The 14,137-nt window shown below is 51.0% G+C and overlaps 4 protein-coding genes across 4 annotated transcripts; 1 reads left to right on the top strand and 3 right to left on the bottom strand.

Moving 5' to 3' along the window:
* Positions 1-3,205: 3,205 nt before the first annotated feature.
* ASPZODRAFT_71843 (hypothetical protein) lies at positions 3,206-3,880 on the bottom strand (the record flags this gene model as incomplete). Its single annotated transcript, XM_022729786.1, has 1 exon — positions 3,206-3,880. The coding sequence occupies one exon, from the start codon at positions 3,878-3,880 to the stop codon at positions 3,206-3,208; it is 675 nt and encodes a 224-aa protein (XP_022578758.1).
* Positions 3,881-4,174: 294 nt separating this feature from the next.
* Positions 4,175-5,654, top strand: ASPZODRAFT_135037 (hypothetical protein). Its single transcript, XM_022723689.1, has 2 exons — positions 4,175-5,205; positions 5,268-5,654. Exon 1 carries the CDS (start codon positions 4,402-4,404, stop codon positions 5,179-5,181), a length of 780 nt encoding a protein of 259 aa, XP_022578757.1. The 5' UTR covers positions 4,175-4,401; the 3' UTR covers positions 5,182-5,205; positions 5,268-5,654.
* A 5,102-nt stretch (positions 5,655-10,756) lies between these two features.
* ASPZODRAFT_135033 (hypothetical protein) lies at positions 10,757-11,356 on the bottom strand. Its single transcript, XM_022723688.1, has one exon. It carries the CDS (start codon positions 11,242-11,244, stop codon positions 10,969-10,971), a length of 276 nt encoding a protein of 91 aa, XP_022578756.1. The 5' UTR covers positions 11,245-11,356; the 3' UTR covers positions 10,757-10,968.
* Positions 11,357-11,426: 70 nt separating this feature from the next.
* Positions 11,427-14,056, bottom strand: ASPZODRAFT_135030 (hypothetical protein). The gene is made up of 2 exons (XM_022723687.1): positions 11,966-14,056; positions 11,427-11,901 (listed from the first exon to the last, which is right to left on the bottom strand). The coding sequence occupies exons 1-2, from the start codon at positions 13,708-13,710 to the stop codon at positions 11,556-11,558; spliced, it is 2,091 nt and encodes a 696-aa protein (XP_022578755.1). The 5' UTR covers positions 13,711-14,056; the 3' UTR covers positions 11,427-11,555.
* Positions 14,057-14,137: the final 81 nt, after the last annotated feature.

Genomic DNA, 14,137 nt, shown 5'->3' with positions numbered 1-14,137 from the left:
CGCTAATGTCTTGATGTACAACATCAGTCACTCGTTGACTCACTCGTTAATGACCTGTCTCATTTTACCACCTGATTACCACGCGCCTGCTATGCGTTTTACACTCTATTTACCTTTTTGTTTACTATGTGCTGACGAAACAACAACCCTGTTTCTGCTCCTGCAATGATTGGAATGCTCTATCGAAGCTATGCCCCTCATTCGCATGACATTTCTGTTTTTTCTTTTCTTTTTCCTTGCTCTCTCTCTCTCTCTCTCTCTCTCTCTCTCTCTCTCTCTCAGCACAGCATACCTGTATTGGACACGGAAAAGTTTGGCGCGGATGTACTGAGATAAAATACCATGATACAATAGCATCCATAAGTAGCTCTAATGGAGTAATCGAAGTTATCTTTCTCTTCACCCCTATGTCTTTCTACCAAGCGCTATCCTCGAGTTTTCAGAACAACCAGCCACGATGATGATCTATCTTACACTCCATTGCCCGGAAGTGGACGTTGAGAACCGGGCTGGATGCATGCAAAAACTACACGGTAGGACCTAGGCATGTAGCACGAGGATGGACAAGACCTTATCGGTCCAGGATGCCTATACTTTTTGATTCACTGATCATGGAACATCCCGGATCAGATTGCAGTCCGAGGTTGTTATGATCTAGGCTGTACCTTTCATTTTTTTTTTCTTCATTTACGAACTCCTGTACGGAGTGAAACTGGACTTTTCTGTACTAGGGGAAGTCTCTCAGCTGCAGATCATAGCTGAAGAATCTGATCGATGGCGTATCCAGGCCGATCCTTGCAGGAAGCCAGGTGTCTGGGTCTGCGTCGTGTACAACCGAGGGAGAAACTAAGCACGGAGTACGGAGAACGGAGAACGGAGGACTCCGTACACACACACACACACACACACATCTCGCGTCATTTCCGCAGCGTACCTGTGCAGCGTAGCATTGCATCTGTAGATTTTCAGACCACCTTACGGAGTATAGTAGTTCTGATGAGACAGGCAAGGAACCTAAACTGGACCCTTTCAAACACCGCCTCCGCCTCTTCCCTTGCCCTCACCACATTATTGACCCAGCTGTCGTACCTGGTCATTGTCAAGCGTGGCTCTCTGGCCTAGCATATATTCCTGGCAGGAGTGTACCTCTGTCGGGAGAAGACAATTTACTCTTCTTTGCCTTTGACTGAAGTATCGAAGCTGGCCCGTCGCTGCCCTGCCCGCAAGCCAGTTAGTTGAGAGAACGAGACGATATAGATCACTCTAGGGATAACTGACTAGTTCTGTTCCAGTCTCTTCCAGTCTCACTGGTGGCTCGCCATAAACCAAGCCATCATTTCTGCCGATTCCTGCATCGAAACGGCAGGCTCATGGCGTTGTATTTTGATTTGCTTTAGCCTCAAGTAAGAGGGCTGTCTGTCAGCTTGTGCTTTCTTTGTCCTCCTTTCGAAATTCGCAGCGAGTTTAATGTGGAAGACCTCTGGATCTGTAAGAAAGGAACCGTAACCTGGCCCATATTGGTCACGTCAGGGAGACGTATGGCAGATTCTGCATGTAGCCCTGGCAAAAACCCCGGAATTTGGCATCGTTCAAAAGCTCCTTGGCCGTGACGAGATGTGATCTCTTCACAGAAATTCGAGGATGCTAGACCATTCGACCACTAAAAATTATCAAGACAATTGGTAGGGCATAATAAGGTCATTTATTCTGCGACGGATCTTAAGTCGACCAGGGCCATATCAATCCTCTCCCCCATATCCAAGGGGATACTCCTCCTTGGTGATTTTCGAGCCCGAATACACCTTCTCCAAGCCGTGGATGGTCTCTAGACTGCCACTGAGCTTCTAAGCTGCCGACTCTCGCCATTTGGGTGTTTGCGGATCGACAAAGAGCCGGGATATTCGTGAGTGGAATCCTGGAAGTACCATCTGTCGATGAGTTTTTTGGGTGGGCACGGAGGAATTCCAGCGCATGGGAGACATTCTCGGCCTTGATCGTCGCATCAATAAATTGGAAGCCAAGCCAGCCGGTGAGCAGTGTGAGTTTTCTGAAATTCTTCCTATTCCACACGTATTAGTCGTGGCAGAACCCAGACTGACAAGTGTCTTTTCTGGGCAATGATGTGAGAGTAAGGGAAGGAAGTGGACAGGCAAAGCAGAGAGCTCAATTTATAGTTGGGAGTTGCCTGGAATCTGGGAGATGCCTAGAGATTGTTTAGTGAATAAGGATGTGGTGAATCAGCTGGAAAAGTCACAGCTTCTTTCTTTTCTTTCTTTCATCATACTGAGTGACTTTTGCTTTGTTGCAAGGATCCCTAGAGAGATGCATAAATTCCGGAGAACTTAGAAAAGAAATTATTCCAGTGAATCATCCACCTTCAGCACTGGAATAGATTCTATGTCAGGTGGCTGAATGATGAGAATACAAAAGGTTCACCGCGGTCGCGATACCCTAAAGTTGAGCCCTAATTTCCTCTTATAGCTACCACCTTCCCTTTCGGGGCCTAGTACACCCGCTGCCGCTGACATCATCCTGGGACAGTACTGCCTTTTGTACCTGGTACCTGCTTTAGATGCCTATCTAGCTAAGATTCTCAAGTACCAGGTACTTACTCTGTAGACACCAGCAAGACTTTCTTCCTCTTCCTGTCCTAGAATTTTCACAATAACTATCTATCTATCACTCCCCTCCTTGATGAGCTTGGTAAGCTAAAATTATCCCCCCTCTATCAACATCCTCTTCATCGCCTCTAACCATATCCAAAGTCTTGCGTCCCCGACGAACAATGCCAGCTTTGCCAGACTGATGATTTCTCCAATTCGGCCCTCAATCCGTCTATGCGGAGAGAGTCTCTCGGAGCGAGAAACCCGCAGGTGTCCTCATCATAACGTCCGTATAACATATAATCGTAGCCCGCGATCTGCGCTACATGCTGCAAATGCTTCTCTCGCAACGAGAGTTCCAGCTGTGCCTTGTTCCCGCTCTGGTAGAACTCTCCAGTTCAACAGAGCGATGGCCGCCTGAAACGCATTCGTAATCTGGCGTCTGTCCCATCGGGAACTCACCCATACTCAAGATGATCACCCCCCCAAAGTGGGTGGAACGCAAGTACCATGCACGTCTTCATATCCCTTTCCACGATCACCAAAAGCATACTCTGTACTTATGTAGCCTCGTTTCGTGACGTCTGTGCTGTGCCGCTGCATCACTCCTTGGTCATCTCCAGGGTGTCCATATTCGCCTCCCACAGCGGGACATTGACTTGCGTCTCCCATTTCGCCACGACCGCGTCCCCCCTAGCACCGAGCTGGACCTCGGGTTTCTCACTTTTCTCGTCTCCCTGCAGTGGTGCGGCAGTGGGGGTGTCCGACCCTGCAAAGACAGCGTGCATGTCCAATTCGCGCACGGCAGCCCTGTACCGACGCAAGATCTCCTCTCGTTTCTCCTGGCGCGTTTTCTTGGCTGCCTCCGTTGTTGCTGTGCTCTCTCCCGCCGTGCCAGGCTGTTGTTTCCTTATCGTCCCGTTCTTCCCATCGTACCCGCGTACAATCCCCTCCAGGATGCCGATGACCGTCCCCGCGCGCATCCCCAACCGCGCACCAACGGCGTACCCGGCATCAAACCCAGCCTGGATATGCTGGCCCTTGGATTCGGCCACCCCGTCGCGGTACCCCGCCGTAACGTGTTGGCGACGAAGGGAGGGGAGATCGGAAGGTTCAACGTTGCCAGAAAGAGCAGCTTGTTGTTGTTCGCGTGGGAGTCCTTGACCACCGTCTTGATCATTAATTATCCCGTCCCCGCGAGGTGGAGAGGAGCCGAAGATGTCGTCGAGGGTGTCCTGGTGGACGATTGTCTGCCCGTCGGAATGTGTCGAGGTCATCGTCGACGTGGGGGAGGGGGGCACCGAGACACCCTCAGTCAAGGAGACGGTCGAGGTGGGTGAATGGTCATTAAAAGACGTTTCCATTTTTTTTTTCTCTCTCCCTCAATACAATACTATGTTTTGCTTATTTGAAATCTTCTTCTGTATGAGAGTGCTGGTGTGTGGTAAAAGCCGTGCGGAGAGAGAAATAAATCTTTTGGCTGCGGGGAATTCCGTCGCTCATTAACTGGTCCTCCCTCATGTAAGCAACGAGATGACATCGGGTCATCTATTTATTTATTCAGACTTCGATTTCTATCCTTCATTCTATGATTTAATCTATGGAGCACAATTGTTGATTAGTCGAGCCTCTTCGGATCGATTATTAATTCATGCCGAGGGGATAGCTACTCGTCATTCTTAAACAGAGTCAATTCAGCCCCCATGGGCTCATCTTGATTATTGTCGTATTATTGCTATATTCTTAAACGTGACAATCCATTATTAACTCTTGATTTCACATATCTTTTTTCACGGAAATGAACAGATCACGACTGCTGGTTGCCCTTCTCCTCCCTCCCCTAGCCGTCGGATATGGGACACACAAGGGCCTCAGCTTCCTCGAAGCCAAATATCCCCCTCTCGACCCTGAGACAACCAGCAGTGTCACGTTGCGGACGCCTACTCGACGGCAGAGTCGACGCTGTGCCTACGTGGATGTGTACGGGGCGAGGATTCCGTTAAAACTCTTGCTCGCAAACGACTCGACAACTGTAGAGCATACAACATCAACATCTCTTCAAGAAGTATGGGCTCGAGCCTTGCTCTCCAGCCCGATCATGCGCACACAAGCCTCTGTGTTTGGGTTTCTAGGCGGCAAGGGTTACACACCTGGCGACCTGGGCGATTCGCCAGCCGGGTTCGCGCCGGACGAACGCACAGGCTCGCCGCGCTCGCTGCTCCATGGGGCCTTTACAGTCGAGCAGGCACCAGGAGGTGAGAACGGGAACGGCGGCAACGGACTACTGGTTTCGTGGACTATGCCTGATGACCTGAGGGAGTTCTTCGAGAAGATCGCGCGGTGGGGGTATCCCTGGCGATTGATGTCGGGGGGACGTCATGAGATGAGTGTATCGGAGCCGTTCTTCCTTGGGGGGGAAGCTTGGGTGGAAGTCAGGTTCTCCTCTGCGCATGATTATGAGATAGTTGAGGGGGAGAAAACCCAGAAGATCATCCCGGACTGGACAGGGAGGTTGCATCGGGGGTATGCGCGGTTGGTCCTTGACGATGCAGTGAGGAACCTGGAGAAGAAATCATGATCTACGCTCTACGTTGATGGAAAAGTGTGTATGAAGGCTGGATAAAGTTGCAATTGAGATATACTAATGAGATACCCATTCACCAGAGCTAGTCAGATTAGAGTATAACACCCTCTGCACTTCTATATCATTCCTGGGCGATGAATAATCTCGTCGCGTGTGCCAAGTGTGTAAGCCTATAAGGACCTCAAGTCTCGTCATGTCACCACGTTTGCAAAACTCTCAAGAGCTCTTCTGGGTCAATCGCAATGGTATTTATCCAACGCCCGGTGACGCTGGTCTCGTTGGCTACCACATATAGCTCACGGCAGGGAGGAGACGATAGAGCTGGCTCACGATCTTGCTTTCACTGTTCTCAGAGTCTGTTCCACAATGCTGTTGTCGCAAGCTACGCTGCTCTCCTGTGGTATTTGAACTTTTGAATTCTCGGCCCCAGAGGGCGCGGACGAGCACGTAGAGCGCGGAAAATATCCAAGACGCCAGGGAGCACACCGGATTCCCCCGTTCCAGACAGACTTCCACCTAGAGGAAGGAGCCTCATCATAGCTGGTTGCAACAGCACCCCTTTTCCTTTCAAAGATTAAAGGGCAGCCACACTGTGGGCGACCACAGCCACGGAAGGGGAGTTGGTAAGAGGTCCCCTGAATGTTCCAAGCGGCGACCTAATGGCCATGTCTGACAGCCGGCCATCCCCTCAGCAGGCAAACTCACAAGGCAGCAGCCTTATGTCGCGAGATGACGGCCTGGTGATTCAGCTTGGGGGGGTGCAGACCCAAGGCTAGGATTCCCTCCTGCAGCTAGGTGCGCAGAGCCAACTTGCCAGGGTTGTCGAGTCCGCAAAGACTTACAGAACGGATGACAAACGCGCGGATGCACTGTCGCTCACGCTGCAACAGAACCCGCGACCAGTCAACTTCTTGGTCATGGCCGACAGGGGGACGGCGGTCCCACTGAGCTCGCGGGGTCTCAGGGGCAGGACGCGCAGGGCGCTCCTCCTCATCCTCTAAATGTATCTTTCTGGATTTGACTTGCGTTCACGTTCAGTGGGCGCTGGAACCTTTCCATCAGATAGGTTTAGAGGAAAGGTGTCAACTCATGAATTCTAAATCACCATGTGTTTCCTTCGGCCTATCGTACTGACATCCAAAATCGAGAAACGAATGTCTTCAGCCCATAAAGCAGTAGGAAAGGGCTTTGATAGCTGCGAAGAAAGAGGTGGTGGAACGTCTCGATATAATGTCTGGGATCTGCATTTGCGGTACAGCAGGGCTTGTTTGATGAAAAGATAGGATGTATCTATGTCTTCTGGCAGTGTATGTCTATAGGCTGGCTCTGTCGGAAAGTTGGGTGGACACCACCCGGAGGAATCGATCATCCTTCTGAGAGCAGCTCGACCCCGACGGACATGGAGAGATAAATCCCAAATATCTATCCATCCTCCCAATATGGCTTGGGGGCAGCGTGTGTATGTTGAGCGGATGCAGGGCACAGAAACCAGCAAGACATACCCAAAGGACCAACACGCGACGTTCTCCCAGGACAGCACCCTAGCCTCTGGGGTTCGCAGGGGTTATTAACGCGACACTGCAGTGCCGCAGGGCAGAATGCAACTAGGAGAACGAGCAGCGAACATGGCCGCGGTACAAGCGTTTATTGCACTTCTGCCCTATTCCGCCGGAGATGCAGGTCGCGAACACCAGACGGGCGTTCGCGTTCCTGCACTCCGTACACTCCTCACCCGCGGAGGGTTGCGCCCCAGTTTTAGACATGAGGATACCCTCGCGGAGCTGGGTCCGCACCGCCAGTTGCTGAGGCTGGTCAAGTCCGGACACGTCCACGGAACGCAACACAGGCTCCCCAATCCACCGGCGTTCCCTCGCGGAGAGGGGCTGCAGCCCCTCCTAGGGTGGAAGACTAGGAAACACCGCTAGACGCCCGCAGGACCGGCCCGCGAAGTATGCAGAGCCTGGAGAATGCATGGAGCATGAACGGCAAAATTTGGCTGGTGGCCCGCCGTTTTGCCGATAGTCAATTTCTGGAGATAATAGGATGGTATTGTGAGCAGCAGGGAGTTTCCTCGACTGGAGAAGTTATGAGTACAGTCTGATAAAATGCTATGCCTGTTAGCCATGAAAAGAATCTCATATCAATACCTTGCCAAGATGGTGTAGGGAAGTCTTACCTAGCAGAAGAAGCAGGATGTTGGGGAGAGACGAGGAGAAGAAACCAGGAAAGCAAGAAGTCTCTGTCATATAACCCAGACATTGTGTGCCCTAGCTGGATCCGAAACACGAGGAAATGCTATTAGTGATGAAAGCGAGAGATTCGTCTGCGAGAATCTGCACGACCTACAGCCACAGCAACCATGAGCATGGCTGCGAGGCTAGGGACGGCTCGCAAACCAAGGAATCTAGAGCTTAAGAGATCTCACAAACGTAGTCACCTTAAGGGGGAAGGAATACCGAGTAGCCGACTGATTGCAGTTTCTGGGGAGAGAAGAGAAGAAGGTCAGGAGGAGGTGGGAACCTTGTCGTAGTCCTCGTAGATGATCGGGTTCATGACCACAAGGATAATGTATATTCTTGAAAGAATCTGCAATGAGAGCATGGATCTCTCGTCTCTCGGAAACCAGATCAACTTGCTCAAATCCAACAGGAACTCGTGCACGGTTGAGAGTGATCGCTCTTTGTTCTTGGGAGTATAGCACATTTGGAACAGAAAAGCCGACCGAGTGAGCTGGAGCATCCATGGCGCATGGAAATCAAAATTCTACTCTTCTATGCCAGTAGGCTTTCAGAGTACATCCCTTCCCATCGCCTGCCCAACATGCTGCTTGAACACCACCCTTGCACATGGCTTCATTACTGATATGAATGCATTCATCAGACAGATCAAGGAGAGTGGATAGATCGTGTAATGTATTGAGAGTTCATTCGGGATTGCAGAAGTGAGAGCGAGGTCGAGGATTCAACAATAGGGGTATATGGATCCTACTAGTTAGCAGACTGTCCGCGGAAAAGAAAAGGAACTCTTACCAGAAGGTCAGGGGCTGGAGCCTGGCGCACATGGGTGACTGGGTCACCATAAGGGATCTGGAAGGCCCGCAAATAGAGGGGGAGAGCCGCAAGAATGGCGGCGTTCGCGGCGGCAGGCTCGGGCGCAGGTAGGGCGATGGCGGGCGCGGCGGCGGGTATATGGATCCAGGTGATGGGCTATATGATAAGAGGCGGAAGAGGGGTGAATTGCACTATGTCAATTATTCCACCCACGGCCTGGTAGAAGAGGCGTTTAACCTCAGGCTAAGAAGGTTTGTGCACCTCCTGTTTGAAGACCGAGTCTGTATCAAGGTCGGAAGAGCCCTTTTCATTTTGAACCTGGATCCAGAAGGGAGCAGAGCAAGGAGGAGATCTATCGGGGTTTCTGGTTCATACCTAGAGCAAAGATCCATCAACGGCTTGGTTGTATAGTCTTATACATGACGAAACTTACAATCATTCAGGAGAATCCTCCTCCAATGTGCTTGTCTGTTTCATGATCTGAGATCCGTCAAGTTTTCCTGGAGGTATTCAAGTGCGGTTCGAAATCGGACTGATTCTTCATTTTTCGCCGCAGCGTCTTGATAAGGAAGTAGGGTAGTAGAGGAGGTATAGGGTAGCAGTATATCTGTCACGGATTTGTACTTTGGGTCGATCCGGTTGAAGCGCGTGAAGACTTGCGAAGGTGAGTGGCAAACATCTACTTGTCCGAACTCAACCCAGGTGGGAGCCAAAAGCCAAAGATGTCCCTTCTCGTCCGTCCAGTCCCAGCGTTCCCTCCCGATTCCGAGAGTTCTGGGCCGGTTTGGTTAGAAGAGGGACACAGAATTTTGATCATAGATGTCAGAACCGAGATGGAGAAACCGAACGTGTAATATCTGATCAAACAGATAGATCTAGTTCTGGCATGCAGAGTTTCTGATCCGACGAAGACTTGTTGTTGTAGGTTTCAAAGACAGGAGACAGGAATCTTCTGTGCCTTGCTTTCTGTAAGAAGCAATACGTTTTCCAGTGTCAGTCCGATGTTTCGAGAAGCAGCCATCTTTGAGGTCATGAAAAGAGTACAGATAATCTCTCCTGGACGAGAGAAGCCCTGTATCCAGCCGATCTTCAATTCTAGGCATTCGGGGAGGATGGCAAATCAGACAGTTGTTGCACTTCTGTCCTATTCCCACCAGGATACAGACCACACCAGGGACAACCCTCCTCGCAGAGCTGAGAAAGCATCACCAAATGATTGATGATCAAATTGGTGACGTCCGTCTGTTTCAAAACTGCCATTGCTATGTGGGTCGAAGTCTGGCCTGGATTGCTAGAAGCAGAAACATGAAATATTAGTAAAGATCGCGAGAGAGGATAGCGTCACACTTGCCATATTGACTTAGAGACACGCCAAGAAGTAGGATGCATCCGAATTCGAGAATGTAGTGTGGTGTATTAGCTCAGACCGCTAGAATATTCATTCCTTGAGTAGGAATATGAGAATTCTGGACAGGCGACTGGAAACAAACATCGGGCGATCCTTTTCACGGATTTGCCTTTGGTCTATCTCGACCCCATAACGGCATTCGCCAGAGCATTTGACCGAACGCAGTGTGCACTGCCAGAAGGAATGATCTCGCAGTTCAGCCTGGCGTTTGGTTTGTGATGCTCAACGACCAAGGGAAAGATGAACGGCGTTCCTGACTGGATGATAGAGAGGTGAGATGCGGAACGCAAACACAGCGTAGAGTTTTTGTGTTGGCGTCGTGCTCTATCCTGTATTCAGGACGACCCGATGATTGCGACAGCGTGTACTGCTTATGAGTGGGTCAGGAGAGATCTTGAAGGGAAGCAGTCGATGAAGTCAGCTCAACGGTGTGGCCGGCGATGTGATGTGACGATCATTGTCTGCTTGTTTGGCAAGTGATTCATCCTCGCTCGATTCTAATTTGTCGTTTTTTTATATATCTCTTGCAGGAAGATGTCGTCTGGCTCAATCGGCACATCTACGAATCTCTTGTTCCACGTCGAAGTCGTTTTAATGTACAACTTATATCAAAGATATTAGCAGGATGGTCTAGGGAGTAGGTAGTACTATCGTGTTCTTACCCGCAATTCCCTTCTCTTTGGCATCTTCTATCTTCAACTCATAGAGAGATCTACAGTTGATCTCTTTTGCATCGTCTCCATCAGCTATTGTCATCAACTGCCACAATTGACTTACCTTGTGCATCTCACTATCCTGCGGCCAGCATTCCCAGGGTATAAATCCCCCCAACACTGCTTAAGCCTCTACCTCGATCAGTAAAGATGAATTGAATGCTTGCAGTAGATGATCCACTTACTATGACAAGCAATGCAGTATTCATGATTGTCCATTGTTTCTGCAGCCACCACACTCCTACACCCTTTCGTATACCACTGACAGAGCTGGGGAAGATGTAAGATAGGAATGAGATGGACGGTAGATCAACCAGAAGGACACGATATGGATAGGTATATATATATATATATATATAAGAGAAAGATATGAGATAGATGGGCAGGAGGAAAGACTGGGAGAAGAGAAGGTATTTATAGGTGGTTCGAAGAAGTTCCCGTGTGCCTCCCCAAGCTAAACCACCAGAGTAAGGACGGACTCCTGTCATTCACCACCAAGAAACCAAACCATTCACTGCACGCATCCTACCATCAGGCAGCAATCCCTGCTACAACTATCATAATAGAAAGTCGGTGAGATACACAGCCACGTCAAAGATCAAAGAAAGCACTACAAACAAATCTCTCCGCCAGGAACAACGCTCCACGCCTTCCACCCTGCAAACGGATAACAGATTTCCCACCCATCATCTATTTCGTCCAGACCACCGGATTGAAAACACTGTTCGTCCTTCCACATACATAATTTGTAAGACATGGAGGTAGGACTAGAAGTAGGACTCTTCCATTCGATGCTCTGGACCGTCTCGGCGTTTACAACCCCTTTATCGAGAAGAGAACAGTTCCGCCCATCGAACCCCGACTGATGGTACACGGTTATATTCATATTGGAGGAGGAGAGCACGCATCCCGGGCCGAGGAAGGCTAGTTCCCACTGTTCAGTTAGCAGTTGCTTCAAACCAGGGTAGAGAGGTAAGGCTTAGGTGGAGGGTTTCTTGCGTGCTTGGGGTGAAGGGCTTCTCGTTGGATTGGGGAGGCGAGGGTGGGAAATAAGAATAAATATAGATAAATCATGCTATGATTATTTTCAGGATCGAAATAATAGTTGTCAATCTAATAATTGTAGAAAGTGTTCTGAATGCAATGCGGAGAAGACACGGTACTTGTACAACCTTGTGTATGATTTTATCAATTAGTTTACATATTATCCCTGCCTGGCACTAACCGCCATGCCCGCAGGGGAAGGGTCTGCAGCTTCAAGGCGGCCGGTTTGATGAACATGACAAAGGTGACCACCCCGAGCAGGACACAGATGATGTTGGTGATATAGTACCCATCCCGTCCGACCTCGCATGTACCTCCGCCGCGCACGCATCGGTTCTTGTCCGGCTCCAGCGCGCAGGAAAACGCCTCGGTCACCAGCGGTTCCTTTAGGGTGTCCGGGTTGGGAACTGTGGTGGGTGGGAGACATGTCGCTACGGTGAAGAGGTCCACCAGCTTGAGGATGAAGTAGCGGGGGAATGTTCCACCAAGATTGGATACACTAGGATTATCAGCATGCAAACTTATAAACAATATTTTCCAAAAGGAGGGGGAAAAGAACTTACGTAGCTAGTAATGTCATGTAGGTTCCACCGATGCTGGGATCGGCGATGCGGGCATGGAAAGCAGAGACAGCGACAAACATGACCGTGTTCATAAAGGTCGAAATGATATGCTCGCCAATGACGGCTAGCAGGTACCAGAAGGGGACGTCGAGACTGGCCGGATAGATCATGACGGTGGCCTGGGCCAGCACGGCGGCTGCGAGTCGGCCGATGAAGGCCCAGCACCAGAGTCGCATGGGCGTGTACTCGGTGGACCATTTGCCAGCATAGTAGCCTAGGCCGATCTCAAAGGGGAAGTCGATGAGAACGACGAGGGCCATGTTGTCCTGGCCGAACCCTTTGTCCAGCAGTTTCAGACTCGTCACGCCATCGTTGGCCTGGAAGCCGATCTTGGCGATCAGGTGGATGATGATGATGGTCTGGATGTTCTTCAGCTTTAGAACGCTCCACATGCTCTTGTACACGTCCAAGATCCCGTCCCGCTCTCTGGTGCGGTCTTCCTTTTTCAACACAGCCAGACACACCGTCACCACCAGGTACGCCCAACCCCAGAAAGTCAGATAGGTGCCCAGTGACAGCAAACCGCCCTCGGCGGGTGTGCTCCGGAACCAGCGGTTGGCAAAGTCGGCCGAGTTAAAGGCCAAAAAAACGGTATAGGACAGAAAATGCCCGGCGGTCAGCCCCACGGTCTGCGCCGTCGAGGCGTACGAGATGTTCGGCGGCGACAGCAGAGTGATCGCCCACCCGTCGACCGCGATGTCCTGCGTCGCGCAGAAGAACACCAGCACGAACCACCACCAGGTGAAGTCCCAGACCCCGGCTCCACCGTTCGCTCCGGCCGCCTTCATCATCTCGTCGATGTTTGCTCCCAGGTAAATCATGGCCAGACCCGACACCACCTGGACAGGGGTGATCCAGCTCTTGCGCCGGCCGAAGCGGGTACTCCAGACAGCGTCCACAATCGGACTCCACAGCAACTTGAGCGAGTATGGGTACGAGGCGAGGGAGAAGATCCCGATCTGGCCGTACGACAGGTACGGCTTGAGCAGGAACGGGACCGAGCCCGACGCCAGGCCCATCGGCACCCCCTGCAAGAAATACAGCAGCACAAGCAACAAGAAGTTCCTCCGGTCGTTCAGCGGCAGGCTATGGAAACTGGTTGTTGTCATCGCGGGTGTCTGGGGGGTCATGGGCGGCTCCTCGTCCAGGGTAAAGTCGGATCTTGAGATCAGGCGCGCTGCGCGCGCCGAAGGGGTCGACGACTCGAGGGAGGCGTCCCTCTTGCGCATTTCGACGCCGGCGGAATTCATGTCTCCGCTGCTGCCACTCGCATGGCCGTTCTGCCCGGTCGCGATGGTCAGGCTCGGTTTGGAGCGGCGCTTGGCAACGCTCTTACGCTTCATCTGGGTTCGATCACGGCCACGATGATCCGGAGCTTCCCCAAGAAATGCCGCGTTTTCCTCTTGTTCCTCCTCCTCTTCTTCTTCTAGCTCAAACTGGTCCTGTTCTTTACAATCGGTAATATCTGGTGAAGGAGTGAAAGGTGGTCGTATCGCGGGGGTGTATGGAGGGAGGGTGGGCGCGTCGCGTGCGCCTAAAGAATCGAGTTCAACCGCGTTCTGCTCCTGGTCCTGGGGATGGTGGCGAGGGTAATGAGCGTGGGGGACATGGAGGGATGATCCTGGCGTAGTAGAGGGGAGATGGCGAGGCAAGGGAGGCGTGTCTGGCTCAAGAGGCAGAGGCATCCATGCGAGAAAGGAGGGGAGGGGGGGAGAAGAGGGAACTTTTAGGCAGATGGGGAAATTTTGGTGCAAGCTGGCCTTAACGAATAAAGAGTGGGTTTTTGCCTGTGGCTCTAGACTATTGGCAATAACGATTAAGCGCCAGATTCCGAGAGGAGGATAATAGACACTAGAGATTTAATAATTATAGCTACTGCTCTGGTACATTGATGATCTTTCCTGGGGTACAACCTGGTGTTTATACCTGGTTTTGGAGAATTGGTCTCTTTGTCTATCTGGTCTTATTGAGATACAGGGGGTCTTATCAATAACCAGGACAGATTATGGAGTGCTAGTTATCGTGGAGTATCGAGCAGCCAGCTAGGAATAGCTAATAATGTGTAGTCTCATCAAATTTATTTATTCCACAGCAATAATAGACTCCAAGGAT

The sequence above is a fragment of the Penicilliopsis zonata genome, assembly GCF_001890105.1.
Source record: "Penicilliopsis zonata CBS 506.65 unplaced genomic scaffold ASPZOscaffold_14, whole genome shotgun sequence".
Lineage (NCBI taxonomy): Eukaryota > Fungi > Ascomycota > Eurotiomycetes > Eurotiales > Aspergillaceae > Penicilliopsis > Penicilliopsis zonata.
The sequence above is the reverse complement of the archived record's forward strand: the minus strand, read 5'-3'. Positions and strand labels throughout refer to the sequence as shown.